The sequence below is a fragment of the Aquila chrysaetos genome, chromosome 2, assembly GCF_900496995.4.
Source record: "Aquila chrysaetos chrysaetos chromosome 2, bAquChr1.4, whole genome shotgun sequence".
Lineage (NCBI taxonomy): Eukaryota > Metazoa > Chordata > Aves > Accipitriformes > Accipitridae > Aquila > Aquila chrysaetos.
This window is the reverse complement of record NC_044005.1, coordinates 3,845,169-3,865,749: the sequence shown is the minus strand read 5'-3', so window position 1 is coordinate 3,865,749 and position 20,581 is coordinate 3,845,169. Positions and strand designations below refer to the sequence as shown.

Sequence of the window (20,581 nt, the reverse complement as noted above, 5' to 3'; positions counted from 1 at the left end):
ATGGATGCTGGGAGGTTGTCTCCCAGCCCCGCGTTTCCCCATGACGAGCCATAAAACTCCCAAAAAAACAAGCAGCCAGCAATTAGTGGTCAGCAACCGAGCTGGCGGCCGGCGGGAGCAGATCCTCGGAGCGAGAGCCGCAGGGAGCATCCCGCCTTCGGGTTGTCCCCTGCGCTGCCATGGATGGCCCTGGGTCCCCTTCCCACCACGGTCACACGCCTCGGCAGGCTGGTCTCTGCAGGATGTGACCCCCCCCACCATTTCCAACGTGATAGCTTTTTTTTGGTTTTTTTTCCCATCTTTTGCATGCCAGGCAGCCTTTCCCTCTGGCTTAGAAGAGGGTTAGGCAACTGGTCACGAAATTCCAGCATGAGCAACCAGGTCACGACCATCCAGACAAATAAAGCGCACGGACCCACGGCTCTTCCCAAAGCTTTTGGCTCCTTTTCAAGCCAAGCACCCGCTAAGACACAACAGGGTGCACAAGCCCTGAACCCCAAAAGTGCCTTTCCTGCTGCTGCATGCACGGATGGGGAAATAATTGGGGAGGGGGGTGCCAGTCTGCCAAATCTGGACACCCAGGGCTCAGCAACAGGGTTAAAGACTTAATTGCACGGACAGTGTGGGGAGCACCCCAGCTGCAGCCCCATGTACAGGACACATTTTGCAGCCCTCCCCTGAAATTCCACCCCCCCCCCCCCCCAAAATCCCCACAGCCACAGGGTGCTGCCAGAAACCCGCCGGCAAGGCTTGAGCAATAGCAGCCCATGCCTAACATCTGCCCACACACATTTTGGAGGCCAGTAAACTTCCTGTGGATATTGGCTGCCTGACAAAAGTGACATAAATTCTGCCTTTTTTTAGGGTGGGTATTTTTTTTTTTATTTTTTTTTTTGGTATTTTGATAACAGGTAGGAGCTTTGCCTGCCTCTCCCTGGCTTCGGGTTATACAAGTTTGAGGGAAGAGCTCAGAGGTGGAAGCTATTTCTATAGCTCGGGGGCCAGCTTGCAGAGGTAAGGCAAAAATATCATCACACATCTAAAAAAACACAGTTTATTTTCACTTTTTAGGAAACTGGAGGCACATGTTTCCCCTCCCAGCCTCCCCTCCTGCCCTTTCCCCCCATCCCCGAGGCTTCACCCCACCGATGCTCCAGGCAGGTGACACGTTTCCTCCAGGAGCCAGATCCACCCTGAGGTGCATCTTAAGCACAAACCCACGCGTGATTCAGCAGGCTCTTTTGCGAGACATTTATTATTTAAATAACACATTTTTTTTTCTACATCACCTCGACTAACGAACCGCAGAAAAGCTCCAAATCTCGGCACCTTTGGGCTTTCTGAGCAGAGCTACGGCTCTCAAGCGGACAACGAGACGCCCCGCTGGCAACAGCACCACGACACTGTGCGTGTCGGACGCTGCACGAACGGGAGCCACGAAACCCCCCCCAGCAACTCCGAACGGCGGCGATGGCCTCGGGACAAACCCAGCTCGCCCACGGGGTCGGATGCTCCTCACCCCGGTGGGGACCAACCTGGAGCCCCAAAAAGCAACAGGCATCCCACGAAACAAAATAGCGTCGCTGAAGGATGCTGCCCGACGGGGCAGGATTGGTGACCTGGATGTTTCTGCACTTGGGTTTTTTGGTTTCGTTGGGTTTTGGGTGTTGGGGTTTTTTTTAAATTAAACCTCTAGAGACGTGATGTCCCTGAGCAGGTTTGTCCCAAGCCGGTGGGAGGGCAGTTGAGACCACTTTGCCAGGCAGCCCGGGAGGATGAGCCCTCCTCCGTGCCAACCCAAAACCCATCAGCAGCATCACCCTGCATGTGGGTAAAGTGCACGGCTGTGACCGAAACCTCTCGTTCCCTGGTCGGACTCTTTATTCCCCTTGTCAGCTCCCGCGCAAACTACAGGGCAAAGAAAATTGCAAAAATGGGTGCTCAGGAGGGGCCACGCAGCTCTGCTGCCGTCACAGCACTAGGGAAGTGCCACAATTTGGCTTTTTTTTCTGCCCAGTGCCCCTCAGACGTGGTGGGCCGGCACCCACCGGAGCCTAAAATCCCTGGAGCGGGGGACAGACAGACACATGCACACAGACCTGATAAAGTGCATTTCCTTAGGCAACCAGCCTACCGAATAAAGGGGAATATTCGGGGATACACTGCTCCCTTCTTCTCCTACCCGATCCCTAGGGACCTGGGGGCAGAGACGGGTGCTTGCAGCAACGGTGGCCACCCAGCCCCATCTCCAGGACCCGTACCCCTGCCCGCACACTGCCTTCAGCCCGAAACGACCGTGGGGACCTTGCTGGCAAGCACACCAGCAGGAAGCTCTGCTCCCCGACACCCCCCCCCCAGCAGTAGTGTTATAGCAAAGCCCCCCATGCTTCACCCCCCCCGACTGTCCCGCTGAACGCAGCCTGCACCCTTCGCCGGGCGGGAGCAGCCCCGTCTAAGGGCGACAGCGATATCCAGGTACTCATCAGCCCTTCCGATCTTGTCCCACCGTATTTTTTTGCCCTGTGAGAGACCGCACTGGCTTTCCAAGGGCTTCCCAGACACGTGGTGACACCCGGCCGGGCCACCCGTACCTGGCCCACCCTGCAGCAGATACGTCTCTTTATGGGCCGTAAGGCAGAGCTTCGTTAACATCTGTCAGGGCTGTGCTTCGCCTGGCAGATGTCTCCTGGAATGGCCGATGGATCTACTGCCCACCGGGGTCCAGCCGTGCTGCCAGTTTTGTCTTTGCGGGGGACGGAGTCAGTCTGTCCTGGCTCGCGGGGGTCACCTGGCAGCACAGCACCGAGCGCATGAACCGCAGGACCGGCGGCCTGAGGATGGCGAAGACCCAAGGGTCGACGATGGAATTAATGGAGAGGAATCTCAGGGCTAGGAGGTCCCAGCTGTGGTTGTCCTCCGCGTCGCTGAACTTGTTCACGTAGGCGCGGATCTGTAAAACATGATGGGGAGAAATAATGCTGCGTCTGGGCTTCCAGGATCTGGCCCCCGGGCAGCTTCTTGGGGAGATTTGGGCTGTCACAGCACACTTGCCGCCTCCGCCGGTTTAAATTAACTTCTTGCTAATGAAAGCCAGGCCCGTGCTCTGCTCTCAACACGCAGCGAGGCTTCGTTTAGCCCTAATGCAGTTAAGGCGGAGGCTGCTCAAGGAAGCGGTGCGTCTCACCTTGAAAACCACATAGGACAAATAAACGTTCAAGATGGAGAGGATGCGGGGTGTTGGACCCCTCCGGTCCTTCCTGCAACGTGCCGACTCATAGCAGCTTACGGGGCTTCCTGGAAGGGTGACTCAGCACTCCTTACTCATACACGGGTTGAATCGCCACCCCCTCGCTTCGGGGGAGAGGGGATGCTCGGCCAGGGATGGGAGCTGAGGGTGTGGGAGATGTGAGCATCCCTCCTCTGGCCGGGATCCGTTGGGTACCACCCAGGGATGCTACATCCTGGGGCACGAGGTGGCCGCGGTGCAGCCGGTACCCGGGGCTGCCGACAGCCCAGGGTCGCCCCGGGCTCAGAGTTTTTTGGGGAAGGATTTTGTGGTGCTGTGGCTTGATGCTTTCTGGGTCCATGTGCCCGGGCTGCTCCTCGGAGGGTGGCTGCTGTGGGCAGCCCCAGCCAGAAGAGAAAGTGTCACACCAAGGAGACACTGGCAGCTCGGTTTGAGACGCTGCCAAAACGCAGCCTGAACACAACCCCACATGGGAGCCAGGCGATGGGAAAAGAAAAGCTGGCTGTGCTTCTGGATAAGACTATATCTGCTACCACAGGGCCCACGGGATCCCCATCAGTGCCGCTTTCCCACCCCATCTGCCCCCAGCAGACCCGCAGGGCCCTGCCCACATGTCCCCGCCAAGGGGTCTTGCTTCGCAATGACCACGGCATCCAAACTGGGGCTTTTTCGGGACACGGGGAGAGCTGCCCATCACGTGTGGGCCCATTGACGGGAGCTGAAGCGTCTCTCAGGATGTTGAGTCTAGCTCCCGGGAAGCTCGCGAGCGTCCGGACGTTACTGCTTTGTCTTTTCTCTGTCTTAAAACCCAGGCAGCCCGGCTTGGCTACAGCCTGTGGTTATTTTCTTTTCCCTTGGGAAAAGAAAGGGAGCACGAAGGGAAGGTAGCGTCTATTTAACTCCACAAGCACAAAATTAGCGCTGGCTTCGCTCCCAACCTTGGTGGGGCTCGCTTCTAATGGGAACAAAATGACCTCCTGCGGCGGCGGGCTCGCACACACGAGTGGCAGGGGACACGGGTGGCTCGAGGTGCTCCGGAGTCCGCGATGCTGCTGCTGGGACACGGCTTGGATGGATGAAAAGCGGACCTTTGGCGGGGAGAGCCCCGGGCAGAGTCAGAGGACTCGTTCTCTCCCCTTCCTCACTTGGCTGCGGTGTTTCGACCCCGTATTTCTGCGGGAAGCCTCGCGCACGGACAGGGCACGGGATGCGGGCACAACCCTTGGGACGAGGCGTGCTGCGACCCACGTGCCGGATCTCCGTTCGCAGCAATCACCCATCTCTGTGCCCGCGCCCCGGTGGTGGTGTTGCGGAGGAGCGGAGACCTCCTGCCTGCCCACGTCTCCGGCTCCATCCTTCCCTCTTGCCACAGAAATCTGGGATAACTCTGCCCACCCAGTGCAGATACCCACTGCCTCGAGCCCAGCAGCATCTCCTTCATCCCCACCTTTGGATATCTAATTTATTGCTCTGGCACCCCTCACACCTCCGCCGTGAGCACCGGGAACCGCAGCGATGCCGTAGGGACCGGGGGACCCCTACCCCAGACCCTGCCTGAGCCACGCTGCCCGGCCTCGGAGCGTCTGTGGGATGGGAGGGCACCTCTGCTCCTGCCACCCCATCCTCCTCCCGGCACTGGGGATACGGGGAGTGGTCCCCCCAGTTCCCCAAAGGATGAGTTTGTGGCAGAGCTGGGGTCTCCCAAGCTTCAGGAGGAGCTAAGCTTTGACCTCGGCCCGTAAGATTTGGGCCGCGGAGCGAGGGGGAGCCCTATAAAGGGAGGGAGAGAAAGGGGGGTGCCGGGGAGAGGGACCCCAGCCCAGGGGAGAGGCGGCCGCACTTACCGTGAACGGCAGGGAGCAGATGACGAAGGTGATGGTCATGATGGAGAGGAGGAGGAGATGGTCGATCTCCTCGGCCATGGACAACATGCGCCGGCCGCAGCTGCCGGCCGCCCGGGGCTGCTCGAGCGTGGCCAGCCGGCGGGTCTTCTGCCCGCGGCGGTGCATGCGGGCCAGGTTGGCGATGACGCTGAGGTTGCAGAGCAGCACGGAGAGGATGAGGAAGAGGAGCAGGGTGGCGTAGAGAAGCGAGAAGGTGACGTCCGACCCGGACGCCTCCCCGCCGCCGTTGTGCCGGAGGTAGTCCAGGTGCATCTGGATGAAGCACCAGGTGCCGGGGCAATACTGCACGTACCGCCCGAAGCCCACCAGCGGCAAGGAGCAGAAGGCCGCGGAGAAGGTGTAGACGGCGGGCAGGGCGACCAAGCCTGCGCGGGGGCTGAGAAAGCGCTCGTAGAAGTAAGGCCGCCCCAGGGCCAGGCATCGCTCCAGCGCCATGGCGAAGAGGATGAGCATGGTGGCGAGGCCGAAGAAGCTCATGGCGAAGCCGAAGTAGAGGCAGATGCGTCCTCCTTGGGCGAGGGCGGTCAGGGTGCGGTTGCGGTGGTAGGAAGCCAGGACGAAGGGGCTGACGGAGCAGGTGCCCAGCAGATCGGTGACCACCAGGGCCAGCACCAGGACGTGGAAAAGGGAAGGCGGGCGGCCGCGGGAACCTCGCCGGCAGCGCAACAACAACCCCAGCGCCAGGAGATTGCCCAGGAGCCCGGCGGAGAACATCAGGGCGCTGACCAGGGGCCGGGCCCCCGCCGGCAGAGCTCCGCCGCGTTCGCACGACCCCCGGCCCGTCCCGTTCATCCCGCCGCCGCCGAGACACTGCGCCGCCGCCACCGGCACCGCCCTCCGCGCTGCCTCGTCGTGTTCCCCCCCCCCCCCCCCCCGGCCCCGCCCGCCGCCCCCGAGCCCGCCCCGTCCCGGCTGGCGGGTCCCGTGTGTGTGTCCGTCCCCGTCCCCCCCCATCTCGGTTCTCCCGCAGCCGGGGAGCCCCGCCGCAGCGCTAGCAGCCCCTCGAACCCCGGTACCGGGCTGGGAGTCCCGGGGGAGGATTTCGGGACCCCCCACACCGGGGGCAAGGGCAGCCCCCCCCCCCCCCCCCCCCCGGGCGGCTCTCCGGGGAGGTTTGGGAGTCCCGGTGCTGAGCCGGGATCGCTGGGCTAGTCCCGGTGCTGATCTGGGAGCCCAGTGGCATGGCCAGCCCCGGTGCTGGTCCAGGACCCCCACATATGGCCAGTCCCCGGTACCGAGCCGGGACCCCCGCACATGACCGGTCCCCAGTACTGACCCAGGAGTCCCACTGCTGCTCTGGGAACACTGGGCTAGTCCCGGTGCTGATCTGGGAGCCCAGTGCCATGGCCAGCCCCGGTGCTGGTCCAGGACCCCCACACACAGCCAGCCCCCAGTACCGAGCCGGGACCCCAACACGTGGCCGGTCCCCAGTACCAACCCAGGAGTCCCACTGCTGCTCTGGGAACACTGGGCTAGTCCCGGTGCTGATCTGGGAGCCCAGCGGTATGGCAGCCCCGGTACCGAGCCAGGAGACACACACACGGCCAGTCCCCAGTACTGAGCCGGGATTCCCGCTGCTGCTCAGGGAACACTGGGCTAGTCCCAGTGCTGATCTGGGAGCCCAGTGGCATGGCCAGCCCCGGTGCCGGTCCGGGACCCCCACATATGGCCAGCCCCCGGTACCGAGCCGGGACCCCCGCACATGACCGGTCCCCAGTACTGACCCAGGAGTCCCACTGCTGCTCTGGGAACACTGGGCTAGTCCCGATGCTGATCTGGGAGCCCAGTGGTATGACTAGCCCCAGTGCCAGTCTGGAAGCCCCGCACACACAGCACAGCCAGTCCTGGTCCGGTCTGAGAGTCCCGGTGCTGCTCCGGGAGCCCCGAGGCACGGCGACCCCAACGCCCATCTGGGATCCCCGAGAGGCACAGCAAGACCCAGTGCCGATCCGGGACTCCCCGATTCGCGGCGATACCCGGTGCCGGTCTGGGAGCACCGAGTTCACATGGAACCGTGGTGCTGGTGCTGCTCCGGGAACCCCAGGTGGGCAGAGGGACCCCAAGGCGTGACGAGCCCCGGTGCCATCTCCACCGGCCTGGTGTGGGGCGGATTTACCGGGGAGCCGCAGCTGATCCCGGCTGTGCGGGTCCCCCATGGCCCCAGGGGCACCCGGAGCCCACGGAGAACACCTTGCCCCACGGCCAGCCCCACACCATGTCCCCATTGCCCCCCTTCCCTATATGTCGTAAGAGGTCCTCATGGGGGTGCAGCCTGCGGCCGGTGTCTGGTCACGAGTGGGGGACACACGGGAGGGAACCGCTCTTCCCACTGCAAGCCTGGCTGAGCGCGGCTCATCTGCCCCAAATACCAGCTCCAGGAAAGTTCCTTCTGCTGGGGCTTCGGGCTCGGCAAATGGCACAGGAAGCTCTCGCTGTTGCGTAGTATTTCCCGAGTCATGACCCCGCTCCTCTCCCCACCTTGCTGAGAGCAAAACCTTTGCCCTCGGCCTCCGAGCCGGGATCCGGCTCAGCTGGACGCCAGGCAGGGCTCAGGTGCACCCCTTCATCCACGACGTAACGCAAAAGCGGTCCCCCCAAACCCCGGTGAAACAACGCGGCGTCGATCAGCTCCAGCGTGGTCGCGGCAGGTTGCTGCCACGAGCACGTTTTGGCTGTTATTTTTAAAACCTTGCTTTTTGTAACAGGAACTTCGTAAAGGAAATACGGTATACGGCAAACTCCAGGGCTGGGTGAGCTGCGGTTTGTGACAGCACCTTCATTTCCGACGGGCTGCTCCTATTCCTCGCTTTGGTTTCCCACGTAACGCAGCTCGAAGGCTTCTTCAGCGCGGCGGGGAGGACGCGCGGTCACCCGGCCGGTGGCAGGGCACCCGCAGCCCCAGCCCTTCCCCTTCCCATGGCCAAAGCAATGGGTGTGATGGAGGGGGAAGGTGTTTTAGCCGACTCCCAGACTAACCCTCCGTGCAGGCGGGCCAGAAAAACGCACGTCCCAGGACCCCTTTTAACTCCCCTCCCAGCCCCGCAGACCCGACGCAGCAGAGCACCGAAGCACGTGGACGCAGCCGATGGTGGGAGCGATGCCGTTGGCTTCCCGAGGGCTGGATGGGACCCTGGCACGTCCAGCCCGCCGTGGTATCCACAAAAATCAGGTTAAAAAAAATGGAGCTGAGGCCCAATCCTGGCCTGGTCCATCTGAGCAGCTCACGGAGACTGCGGTCCGCTCATCTGGAGACCTTTTCCAAGCAGCAGGCACCCCGTAGGGTGGTTGCTCCAAGGCTTTTCCCAGCCTCCCACTCCTTTCTGGTCTTGTGTGTCACAGCTCAGGAAGGGGTTTTGGCATCTTCTGGAGCTCATTTTCCTGGCAGCTAATGGAGCCTTAAATACCCTTTTGGGGCTTCAGACTTCTCAACCGACAGTCGCCTCTGATGGGATATTTTTGCAATAATAGGAAAATTGCTGGGCTTTTTTTTTTTTTCTCCCCCTTCTGAGCTCAAAACCGGGAACATGCCACTTGGTACAATCTGTCCGTTTCTTGGGATGTGTTTGTTTTCTTCCTTTTGCTTCCATGTTTATCTCAGGTGTCTTGCCTCTAACAAGGACCATATGTCCTCCCAAGGGTCGTTGGCATTGTTTTCCCTAAAAGAAGCTTTCCAGGGCTGGTCCAGTTGGAGAAAAAACTCTGGGCTTGTAGGAAAGCTCCGTGAATTTCATACAAATCCTGCAGCCAAGAGGACTCAATCCCTGGAGTTTACTGCCTACGGTTGGGGATCCTGCTCCATCCCTGGTGGGTTTTCAAGGACAGCTTCGGCACCGCAGGCAGGGAGAAGCCCAGCCCTCCTGTGCGTGGAGGGATGGACTGCACGGGTGGATTTCAACCCTCTTAAACCAAAACCCCATCTGACTTGTGTTTAGCAAAGCCAGACATCATTTTTCTTCCAAAGCCTTCCCAGCCTCATCCCTTATCTCGTACACCGGTGCTGCCAGCAGCCTCACTCACCACCCTGGAAAAGCAGGGCTGAGCACCGGCGCGGCAGGTCCAGGTTTCGGTGCCTTGGCTTGCTGGGTTAAAAAAAAAAATCAACCCGTTCACCGGCTGGTTGTGTCTTACAGCCCCGCAGGCTGAGCACCCTGGCTCGGGTGCCTGGCAGCCCCGGCGCTGCTGCCTGCCCAGGCACGCGCCTTCCTGCTTCCAGAAAGGCTGAAAAATGCAGGCAGACAATAAAAAAAGAGGGCTCTTTGCAAGAGCTAAACAATTTGCCGGGAAATGAGCTTGTGCAAAGTTGTGTCTGGATTTCACGAGCTGAAAAAAAAAAAACAAAAAACCCAAACCAATTAACCATGCTCGATTTATGTCCAGGAAAGGAGCGGGAGGCAGGGTTAGGTGATGCCGGTGCCACCGGTGACACTGCGAGCGTGGGACAGGGCAGCCGGCGGTGCCGGAGGGCAGCGGGCACGGCACAAGAGCTCCGAAAAGAACATCGTTGGCGTGAGCCACAGCCTTGCACCGAGCAGCATCTCTTTATTGCCTCCATTAAGCATTACGTCCGTCCCTTTGAGGATCGCTGGCACAGGAGGAATCTGGCACGGAGGGGGCCCATGGGGAATGACTGAGCAGTGCGAGGAGCCCGGGAGGAGGAGGAGGAGGAGGATGCGATCGGGGAGGGCTCGCACAGCAGCTCTCACCTCCTCAGCGTTTGGCTGGAGAGCCCTGAGCCTCTGGGCTTTTTTGGTTCCTGTTTAGCAACACTTACAACTAAATCGCGTGTTGCGCGGATAGTTTTTTTTTAATTTTAATTTTATTTTCATTTTTTCCAAGCTCAGTAATAGGAAGGGGCTCTGAGCTCTGATGTAACCCCTGAAGCTCCAAACCATATGCGTTCGGGCATTAAAAAGTGGGTTGCCCAAGGGAGAATCTTGGGGTGGAGAGCGGCAGCCCCCTCCTTGCAGCGGCTGTGCCCAACGTGCTCGGGCCGGCTCGGAGCCCAGCCCTGGCTGGGGACGTGCTGCCATCTCTGGAGAGGACCAAGATATGGCAGTCCCAGGCCCCACGAACGTGCCGAGGAGTGATTTATCTGCTCGGAAGGCGGCCTGGCGTTCAGCTGCCGGCGCAAACCTTGTTGGCTGCAGCCGGAGTTCGGCTCGCCCGGAGGCAGCGGTGACCGGCTGGAGACTCCGAGTCCGCTCCCAGAGCAGGTAGGTCACCAGTAAGGGCAGAACGCTGATTAAAATCAGCTCTACCGAAGTCAGATGAACATGTCAAGGTCAGCCGGGGAACGGGGACAGTGCAAGGGACGGGGGGGTCACCCCGGCAGCCTGCAAGCCCCGGCCGAGCTGGGTGGCTCCATGATTTCTTTTCTCTGATGATAAAGTCACGGATGGGTCAGACACTGCGGTGTGCGCATCGTCTCAGGGCTCGGATGGAGTCTGTATTCATGCACCTTAATAAAGGACCTGTTTGGGGATTTTTAATTTAATTGCTGCTTTCCACGGAGCGTGGTTGCCCTGGGCTCTAAATGCACATATCGTGGGGCAGGGACCTCTCCTGGGAGGCTCTCTAGGAGTGATTCCTCATTGGGGTGATGGGCAGATGATGGCCTGTCCCAGCCTGGGCACCCACGGAGCACCCACGGCTCACATCGCTGCACCCTCCTGGCCTGGCCGTGCCTGGTCCGTCTGTCCTGAGCGGTGCGTGGATCCATACGGTGGAGGAGATCCCAGCCCGGGGAGGACAACGGCAAGGTTTTGCAGAGCCGTTATCTCACCTGGCCTTCATCCTGCTGCGGCGAAACAGGTCCGGCGAAAGCCACAGCGCAGGCTCCGGGCTGTTGACTCCGCGGTCCCACGTGAGCCATCTCCAAGTCAATAACACGCCAGTAACGTGAAACCGATACGCCAACCAACCTTCATTTCATTTCCTTCTCCTTAGAAAACCCCGACGAGAGGTGCTGAGCAGGGAGCTTGCAGGTCCCCCCAAATACAGCTCTACCCTTTTCTCCAGCCAGGAGAGCCTGGCAGGTCAAACAGCCAGAGCCAACCCAACCAGGTCACCTCCCAAAAGCCCCAAGACAAATTTGCCTGAGTTTCTTCCTTCAAAAGCAGAATCCATTTGACACCAAGAATAAATATCACATGAGAACTCGCAGGAACACGACTACACCTTGCAAGGCTTAGCTAAATAGAGGGAGAGAAATATTTGCCCTGTCTCCTCCGAGGACACTAAGCAGATAGGAACTTTGGTCATCATAATTTTTTTGGCCTAAATGGTCACTTAAGGCAGATATTAAATCCAGTTAATAAGTGTGGTTGAGGGAAAATGGATCTTTCATTAAAATGATCATTCGCTTGCATGCTTGCACCGCGAGGTTATACATCCTGAGCTCTGCTGTCTCTCAATTACTGCTCTTATTAGGCCTCAGCATCATCGTAAATACCGAATTAAAATAATTACAGCAGGACAGGTAGCCATCTGAGTAACACAAATGCAACATCAGCGCCTGGAGGAAGCAATTTTCAAGAGAAGAGCAAGCCGCGGCAGAGAAACCACAGCCCCGCTGGGGGGATACGGGGTTAGGGAAGTGATGACAGGCGTCCCACGGGGGGATGATGGGCATCCCGGGGAGGGACCCCCCCCTGCCCTCCGGCTCTTCGGCACGGCCCTGAGCTGCTGCTCAAGTTCCTGAGTCTCCACATCCCCAAAGGCTCCTTCACCACCCCCTCGGCCAAGCCGGGGACACCCCAAACCAGCTCCGGGTAACCCCCCCCTCGGCGTGGAAGGGGCTCACGCACAGGACAAGGCAATGGAGCAGGGCTCTGAACCACTTTTATTTGTCGGGGAGACACACACACCTCTCCTCCTCTGCGCGTCCCCGCTGCCCTGAAGCCACACGCCAAAACCCTCCTGCTTTTCTGGAGCCAAAGGCTCCCCAAACCCTCCGCAAAGTGCCGCTGCTTGGAAATATTCACAGGTACCCGGGAGTCCCCCCCCTCCGGTTCCTCTCCGGGGCAAAAACGCAGCCCGGGGAGGGGGCAGAAACGCTTCACGCCCACCCCTCGCTGCGAGTCGGACGCCGTCCCCACCTGCGACAGCCCCGTGCTGCCCCGGGATGCTCCGGAGCGGGGGGCGCGGGGCCGAAGGCTCGTTCCTCATCCTCACCAGCAGCCGCCAGCTTCTGCAAGACCCGCGCGCTCAGGGGAAGCCGAGCTGCGGGGTGTCTGTCCTGCGCCAGCCCAGGGGACAGAACTGGTTATCCCCCCCCGGGTCCGGTCCTTTCAGGGTGGCTTTCCGGGAATTCAGCCTCCGGCAAAGCCTGCGGACGAAGGTGCGGAAGACGGAGGTGCGGAAGATGATGAAGACCCAGGGGTCCACGATGGAGTTCACGGAGAGAAACCGCAGGGCGCTGAGGTCGGCGTCCTCGTCGAAATCGGCGGCAAAGGCCCCCGTGTACGCCCGGATCTGTCAAAAAAAATGAAGAAATAGGGAAAAATGAAGGAAGATGTCCCCACAGGGGTAAAGCTGAGAGCAAAAAGAATCCCGGGGGGAAGCAAAAGAGGTTTTAACCCCTCGATATCCTTATGCATCGAATCAGCACGTGTTGTGGGTTGCAGACCCCGAAACTGGGACTTGGGGCTGGATCCTGGCACGGGGGGACCATGTCCCCATCAGGGCCAGGAGGTTAGAGCTGGAGATACGATCCCAGGGACCGGGGTTGTGTCGTGGAGTAAAAGGAGCATCCAACCTCCGCAGGTTGCACCAGTGGGTGCTGCTGTGCCCCCGGGGCCGGGGCACCCCACTCGTGTTGCCCCCCCCACCCCGCTGCGATGGGTATCGGACCAGGCATCCGTCGGATAACTCGGCTGGACCGCAGCCCGGTGCTGTAGGATCCAGTCCCGGGACATGGAGCACTGGGAGTGGGGGGGCAACAAGGGCTCTGTCACGCTACGGGTCTCCCACCCCCACCCCACCAGCGGGACCCCCAACCCTGGGGAAAAAAGGGAAGGATTTCCCCCAAGTCGGGAAATCCAGTGCAGTTCAAAGGGAGCTGGATCTACTCGGCACCTCTGGGAGGCGGGGGGGAACGAAGCGGGGCGTTATTGAAAGGTCTAACGCAGTGACCCAACCTCCCTAGGAAGAGGTGCTGGGGGGGGGGGAGTTATTTCAAGGGGCTAAAGCCATGAACTGACTCCCCCCCAACACCTCCAACACCTCTGGGGCAACCCCAGAGACACGGGGGGGGGGGGGGGGGGGGTGACATTGGGGGGGGTATTCCAGTGGGGTTAAAGCAACTACCAGACCCCTGGGAAGGGGTGGGGGACACTCAGAGGGGGGCAAAGTAATTACCAACCCCCCGGACACCTCTGGGACAGAGTGGTGGTGATGAGGGGGGTTATTCCATGGGGGTTAAAGCAATGAACTAACCCCTGGGGACGTGGTGCTGGTGGTGGTTATTTGGGGGGGGGGGGCAACGCAATGACCCGACCCTCCCCGGGACAGGCTGGTGGTGATGGGTGTGTGGGGGGGTTATTCGAAGGAGGTTTAAGCAATGAACCGGGACAGGGGGGTGGTGGTGGTGTGGTTATTCCAGTGGGATTAAAGCAATGAAATAACCCCCCCTCCTCCTGGGACAGGGTGGTGGTGCTGGGGGTTATTCCGTGGGGGTTAAAGCAACAGCCAGACCCCTGGGACAGGGTGGGGGACACTCAGAGGGGGTGAAAATAGTTATCTGACACCCCCCCCCCGCCTTCTCTGGCACAGAATGGTGGTGATGACGGGTTATTCCATAGGGGTTAGAGCAATAAATTAAGCTCTGCAGACGGTGGGTATTCAGAGGGGGGCAGCCCCCTGGAACGGGGGGGGGAGGTTTATTCTAAGGGGCTTAAAGCAATAACGTGACCCTTGGGGACAGGGTGGTCGGCGTGGTTATTTAGAGGGGACTAAAGCAATGAAGCCCCCCTCCCAACACCTCTGGGAGTGGGTGGGGGTGCCAGGGTTTATTCCAAGGGGCCAAAGCAATGACCTGCCACCCCCCCCCAGGACGGAGCGGTGGTGACGGGGGGGTTATGCCAAAGGGGTTTAGGCAATGACCTGACCCCTGCGGACAGGCTGGGGGAGTATTCAGAGGGGGGGAAAGTAATTCCCTGAGCCCCCAGGAGCAGGTGGTAGTGCCAGGGTTTATTCCAAGGGGCCAAAGCAACGACCTGCCACCCCCCAAGGACTGAGTGGTGCCGATGGGGGGGTTATTCCAAGGGGCTTTAGGCGATGACCCGACCCCCATGGACGGGGTGAGGGACTGCTCCGAGGGGGCCAAAGCAACAATCCAGCCTCCTTGGCAGGAGGTGGCGGGGAGGGGGGATTTTATTTTCCAGGGAGTTAATGCAATGACTGACCCCCGGGGATGGGGTGGTGGCTATTCGGGGGGGGGTCAAAGCAACAACCCGAGCCCCCGGGGGCGGGGGGGGCTGTTCCGGGGGAGGGGGTCAGCTGGGTTACTCACGATGAGCGGCAGAGAGCAGATGGTGAAGAGGACGGTCATGAGCCCCAGCAGGATGAGGTGGTCGAGCTCCTCCATGCGCGGGGCGGCGGCGGGGGGGGGGTCCACGGCGGGGCTGCCGCCGGGCCATGCCGTAGAGGTGCCGCATGCTGCTCACGTTGCAGGCGCCGATGGCCAAGACCAAGAGGCCCATCAGGCTGGCGTAGAGGACGGGGAAGGCGAGCTGCCGCGGCCCACCGCCGGCCATGCGGATGAAGCACCACGTCCCCGGGCAGTACTGCATGGGCACCCCGAAACCCAGCAGCGGCAGGGCGCAGAAAAGGGCGCAGAGCCCGGCCGCCGCCGGCACGGAGGCGGCACCCAGCCGCCGGGTGAGATGCCGTCGGTAGAAGTAGGGATGCCCCAGAGAGAGCCAACACTCCAACGCCATGGCCAGCAGCAGCAGGGTGGGGGCCAGCCCAAAGAAGGCCATGAGGAAGGCGAAGAGCTGGCAGAGGACGCCCGGCTCGCCCTCGCTGCGCCCGCCGGGTCCCAGTTCGCTGAGGCTGCGGTTGTAGGCGTAGGCGGCCAGCACGATGGGGCTGAGCAAACACTTGCCCAGCAGGTCGGTGACGGCCAGCCCGCTCACCAGCACGTAGAAAGCGGAGACCCTCGGTGGGCGACCACCGGGAGAGCGGGAACGCCGTCGGTGCTGACCCAGCAGCAGTAACGCCAGCACGTTCCCCAAGAGCCCGGCGGCGAATAGCACCGAACCGGGCACCGCCGACTGTCCGCTTTCGATGTACCGGCTGCTACGGCACCGGTAACCCTCCGTCTCCATCGGGCTATCCCAAAAACGGGGACGGACCGTAGCGGGGATGGGATAACCCGGGCCAAACACCGGCATGAACCCCGCGGCTGCCGGCGGCGACTGGCCCGGCGGGGCGAGCGGCCCCCGCCGGCGGAGGGAAGGAGGGACGGAGGGGAGAGGCGGGACGTGAACGATCGGGTACGGCCTCCGGGGCGGCCCCTGCCCGCCGGCCGGCCCCCCCCCCCCCCCCCCCGCCCCGGGCCGTCGGAAGGAGCCTGCGGGGCGGAGGGACGCGCCGGTCCCCCGGGAGACCGGGACGGGGCTGGGGGGGGGGGGGAGTCCCGGGAGGAGGGATGGGAAAGGGGCCGGGGCTGAGTCCGCGGGATGGGGGGGGGGGGTTACGGGTAAGCTGGGTCCCTGGGCAGGGGGGGTTATGGGGTGGTGAATAGGGTGCAGGGTCCCTGGGCGGGGGGGGGGGGGGTAAGGGGGGGACACGGCTGAGACCCTGGGGGTTTGGAGGGAAGGGGCTCAGGGCTGAGACCCTGGGAGCAGGGGGGGGTTATAGGGGAGGGAGCTGGAGCGGAGCCCCCCGGGGGGGTTGAAGGTAAGGGGTCGGGGCTGAGGGTCTTGGAGGAGGGGGGGTACAGGGTAGAGGATGGGGGCTGAGTCCCTGCGGGGCTTACGGGTAAGGGGGGCACGGCTGAGTTCCTCAGGGGGTGGGTTATGGGGTAGAGGACAGAGTATGGGTAAGGGGGGCACGGTGGAGTCCCTGGAGGGGGGGTTATAGGGGAGGGAGCTGGAGCGGAGCCCCTTGGGGGGGTTGAAGATAAGGGGTCAGGGCTGAGCCCCAGGGATAGTTACAAGTAAGGGAATTGGGGCCAAGCCCGTGGGCCGGGGGGGTTACGGGTAAGGGGGTCAGGTCTGAGCCCTTAGCGGGGTTACGGCGTAGAGGCTGGGGCTGAGCTCCTGGGGCTGTTATGGGGGAGAGGGCTGGGGCCAAGCTGGCTGCACTGGCGTAGGTAAGGCAGGGACTGGGCAGAGTTACCCCAGGGGCATTTCGCTGCTGGGCCCCATCTGCTGCTCAGCACCCCGTGCTGTCTCAGGGAGCAGCGTGCCATGTGCCCTCGCTCCTCGGGGTGCCCGTGCTTCTGTACATCTTTTGGAGACGTGCTGCACTTGAGCCTTCAACCTGGCCAGGCATCGCTTCTACCTGCACCCCACCCGGCACGCCTGCCGTGCGGTGGTACCGCTGCCGAGCCCCCCGTTACGGGGGTCCCAGCCCCTCCGTGCTCGTGTCAGCGCTCCGCTATCCCAGAAGCAAACCTCAGGAGAAGCCCCCGGAGCTTCTTCCAGGAAAAGAAGTGGCCACAGAAATGCCACTGCATACTGTGTACCGCAGCTTGCAGGATACATGTGATGATGAATAAGCTTGAAACCACAGTTGTCTGCTTTCAGACCCCTTTTTGCTACTCTGGATGAGTGTACGCGAAGCGCAGGAAGGTATCAAGATGACAGGAGGGGTGGGAAAGGAGGTCTAAGGGGCCAGACATCAGCCCTGGCATGTTTTAGCGATGGACTGTATTTCTCATACTGCACGAAGGGAGCTGGTGACTTCTCCGGCAGAGAGGGCAGGGACCGTTTGTGGCTGGTGCTCTGTGCCGGTGAAAGCCCCAGTTCTGGAAAAAAATCGAGATAAAACTCGTTGCGGCTCGGCGCTTGCACACATGCGGTGTTGAAGTGCTGCCCTCGCTAGGGCTGAACGCGAACCCAGCGGCTGCTTCCTGCCTGGGGCCCAGGGAAGAAGAAATTCAGCCTGTTTGGAGAAGCAATCTGAGCGATAATCCTCGCAGCCAGAGCCTCGAAAACACACCCGCTGCCTTCTTTAGCAGGCCCAGCGCCCTGGCCACGCCGGCTGTCATCAGCTCCCCGAGGATGACACGCCGGGAAGGGCGAGAAGGCGGCTTGCCAGCGCCCCGGTGAGCGTAGTCCTCTGCAGAGCATGCGGCACCTCTTTCCAGGCCTGGGATCCTCTTTTTGGGGTGATACCGGCAGCGTGGAGCCGGGGGAAGACGGGCTCAAATCCGTCAGGTTTTCCCCAGGATGAAGATTTGGAAGGGGAGCCCAGCACCCCCCTAGAGCTGATTTACCAACTCCCAAGGGCTGGGAGGACGGTATCTGTCCTGGGCCCCGGAGCGATCGGTGCCAGCCCTGCTGCGATGCTGCAAACGCCAGGGAGGAACGGTCCTCGCCGCAGGCTGGGGCTTGCACGTGGGCAGAGCATCTCCACTTCTTGCTCAGAGCAGAAACTTGCCATCTTGAACCAAAAACCCACCCCAGGCAAGCTGCCTCCGTCCGCAGGAGTCGCCTCTTCAAGTAAAAGCCCCTGGGCTTTGCTTTCCTCCCTGCACCGCGGGCGTTAGGGGATGCTGCTCCCCATCACCCGGGCACGGGCTGCCGGCTGAGCAACGACACCGCGCGCTCCCACGAAGGGCACATCACCGCCGGTCTGCTCCGATGGAGAAGAGACCGAAGTCTTCTGGTGGCTTCCCCACCGCCGCTGCGAAGCGCCTCGACAGACGCCAGCCTGCCGGACAAAGCCAGAAGGCCAAATTCAACAGAAACGGGTTGCTTGGAGAGAGGAGGAGGAGGAGGAGGAGGAACCATGACAAAATCCAGCCCTTATTGGGGGTGGGTGCTGCCCCCAGATACACTGGAAACCCCAAAGGACCAGGGGACGCTGCTGTTCCTGTCCTCGGGCTGCTCAGTACTGGCGCAATGGGGAAAAACATGGGATGGAGAAGGCTTTTTGGGACTATCTCCTGGTCCGGCCATGCCTCCGAGGTGCATGAGGCAGCCCGGGTGGAGGGGGGATGCTTTCCACCCGGTCCCAGCTCCTTTTCCCACTGCTGGAAGGTCTGACACTGAGCACGACCGGCCACGGGGACCGTCCTTCTCTGCGGAGGGGGATCCAGCCCCCGGCACCATCGAGCCGGGCTCAGGGCCGGGGTAGGTGTGCAGCCGGGAGCGTAACCGCAGACTCATCTCCCTCCTTCATCTCCCCTGGGAGAGAAACCAGTGTGGGCAGCCAGATGCACCGAGTCCCTGTTTAGCTCTTCTTTTTGTTCATTTGCATAAATTGCAGCTATTTGGGGGGGAAAAACGATTTTGAGAAAGTCTCGTCACCGCATATGACGAATCTCTCCTGTTCGTCACGCTTCCGATGTGACCCTCTTCTTGCCGGTCACATTCCTGGCGGAGAGGGGGAAAAAAACCCCTAGTATAAAAACAACCCAAAGCGGAAGAAAAAGCAGCACGCCACAAAACCCAGAAGACAAATGAGGAGCTGGAAAAAATTGAAGCATCCGCAAGGAATTTCAGGGTTGGGTTTTGGGTTTGTTTTTTTTTTTTTTTCCAAAACTCTTCCTGACTCCATACGGCTTCTCCTCGCCAGCTGAGTGGTGGCGAGGGGCGGCGAGCGGATGCCTGCTCCACCACCGTGCCGTGTTATTGCCAAGCCCGGCTTTCCCCAAAGAGCCGTGCCCGGAGAAGCTGTGTCCGTCTGTTCTTCATCAGCGACACGGCTCGAGGCGACCATACTGTGATTTTCTCGCCTTTCTCCAGCTCAGCACTCACTTTGGAACTGTTTGTAGCAGCGTCTGAATAACCTAATTTAGAGCCCGTTAGATGGGGAGGGTTTTGGCAGGCAGCGCCGTGCCGGAGAGCCGGACGGAGGGATGCGGCTGGTTGGGGAACGGTGGTTTTGGCAGCTCTCGCTGGATATTCGCGTGTCGAACAAATAAGGCCGGGAGGGTCCTGCGAGGAAAAGCCAAACCTTCTCCCTGCCTGGGAACGCTCCATCACCGCTGGCTGGTGCTTCCTCACCCATCCCAACCCCGCTCCCCTTCCCGGGAACCCCGGTTCTGCAGGGAACGGGGGCAGAGCATCGCCTTCCCCTCCCTGGTGTCCTTTCCCGACTGTTCCCACATTTTCCCCAGCTCCGATTTCCCCAGACTAAACACCCGCCGGGCTTTCCGCCTTTCACTCTTTCCAAGCGGCGGGATTTGGGGATTCACAGCTCCCCGACGTGGGCACGTGGGTGCCCCCGTGGCCCAAGCGATGCGATGACAGGTTGGGGAGGCACCCAGGGTGCTGCACCCCGGGGAGTCGGGGCACGGGGACGGGGAGCACCCAGGTTGGTGATATCCCGGTGCTTTTCCTCCTAGGATGATGGGTTTTCCTTGTCGGGAAGATGCCCCTAGCATCTTAAACACGCCCAAACACCCCGCTTTAAATTGGCGGATAGAGGCAGAAGCAGCAGCTGGCGCAAGTCCCCGTGTCCCCTCGTCCTGACCGTGACAGCGTCCCCGGGGAGAGGAGGGGTTTGGGGGGGCTACTGGGATGCACGGTCCCTCCGAGCTGGGAAGAACAGCCCCGCTCCGAGTCATCGGGCGACCCAGGCGGGAGAAACCCCCGGGATTGTTTCCAGCTGCGTTATCGCAGCGCCGCTCCCCTCGAGGAGGAAATAGCCTCGGCCGGGTGGAAAAATCTGCCGCGGGCGGCAGCCGGCTCGGGCCACGGGGGGCAACGGGTCGAGGTGCCGCGGCCGCCTCGTCCCACCCCAGCGTTTCGGGGAGCTGCCGGCATCGCGTCGGATCGGATCCCGCCCGGTTTGCCTAAAGGGAGGAAAAGGAGAAAGCGAGCAGGCGCGGGGCGAGGAGGGGGACGGTGGAGCAACGCCGCCTCGATTGCACAAGCCCCGAAAACCCGGGGCAGGGTTGGGCCCGGGCGTGGGATGAGCGGAACGAGGGAGGAAAGCGGTTTGGTCGAGCTCCGTGGCGTTCCCGGCGCGACCGGGGGCGAGTCACGGGGCGTGTGTCCCGCACGCTTCCCCGCGGCCGTTCCCTGGGGAAAGGGCTGGGGGGGGGGGGGGGGGGGGTCCTGGGGCTTGGGGGGGGGGAGATGGGGCCTGGGAGTGAGAGCGGGGGGAACTGGCCGGGGGGGGAAGGATGGGCGGAGTGCGGGGAGAGGGGCTGGGGGCTGGGGGGGGGGGAGGCAGGGACGGGAGGGAGGGAGGAAGGAAGGAAGGAAAGTGGAAGGGAGGAAGGGAGGGAGGGATGGAAGGAAGGAAGGGA

At 61.5% G+C, this 20,581-nt stretch overlaps 2 protein-coding genes across 2 annotated transcripts; both read right to left on the bottom strand.

Annotated features, from left to right (window-relative positions):
- Positions 1–1,236: 1,236 nt before the first annotated feature.
- Positions 1,237–5,970, bottom strand: PTGER2 (prostaglandin E receptor 2). The gene is made up of 2 exons (XM_030042577.2): positions 5,092–5,970; positions 1,237–2,950 (listed from the first exon to the last, which is right to left on the bottom strand). The coding sequence occupies exons 1-2, from the start codon at positions 5,941–5,943 to the stop codon at positions 2,705–2,707; spliced, it is 1,098 nt and encodes a 365-aa protein (XP_029898437.1). The 5' UTR covers positions 5,944–5,970; the 3' UTR covers positions 1,237–2,704.
- Positions 5,971–11,974: 6,004 nt separating this feature from the next.
- On the bottom strand, positions 11,975–15,740 carry PTGDR (prostaglandin D2 receptor). The gene is given in 3 exon segments (XM_030007318.2): positions 11,975–12,624; positions 14,663–14,777; positions 14,779–15,740. Coding segments are annotated over 3 exon segments (1,149 nt in total). The 5' UTR covers positions 15,546–15,740; the 3' UTR covers positions 11,975–12,357.
- Between the last annotated feature and the right edge of the window lie 4,841 nt (positions 15,741–20,581).

Bases quoted from the DNA above. Each gene is read 5' to 3' on its own strand.
- PTGER2 (XM_030042577.2), bottom strand. From the start codon at position 5,943: ATGAACGGGACGGGCCGGGGGTCGTGCGAACGCGGCGGAGCTCTGCCG. The intron at 2,951-5,091 runs GTAAGTGCGGCC...CATGTTTTACAG, and splicing joins TCTGCTCCCTGCCGTTCACG to ATCCGCGCCTACGTGAACAA.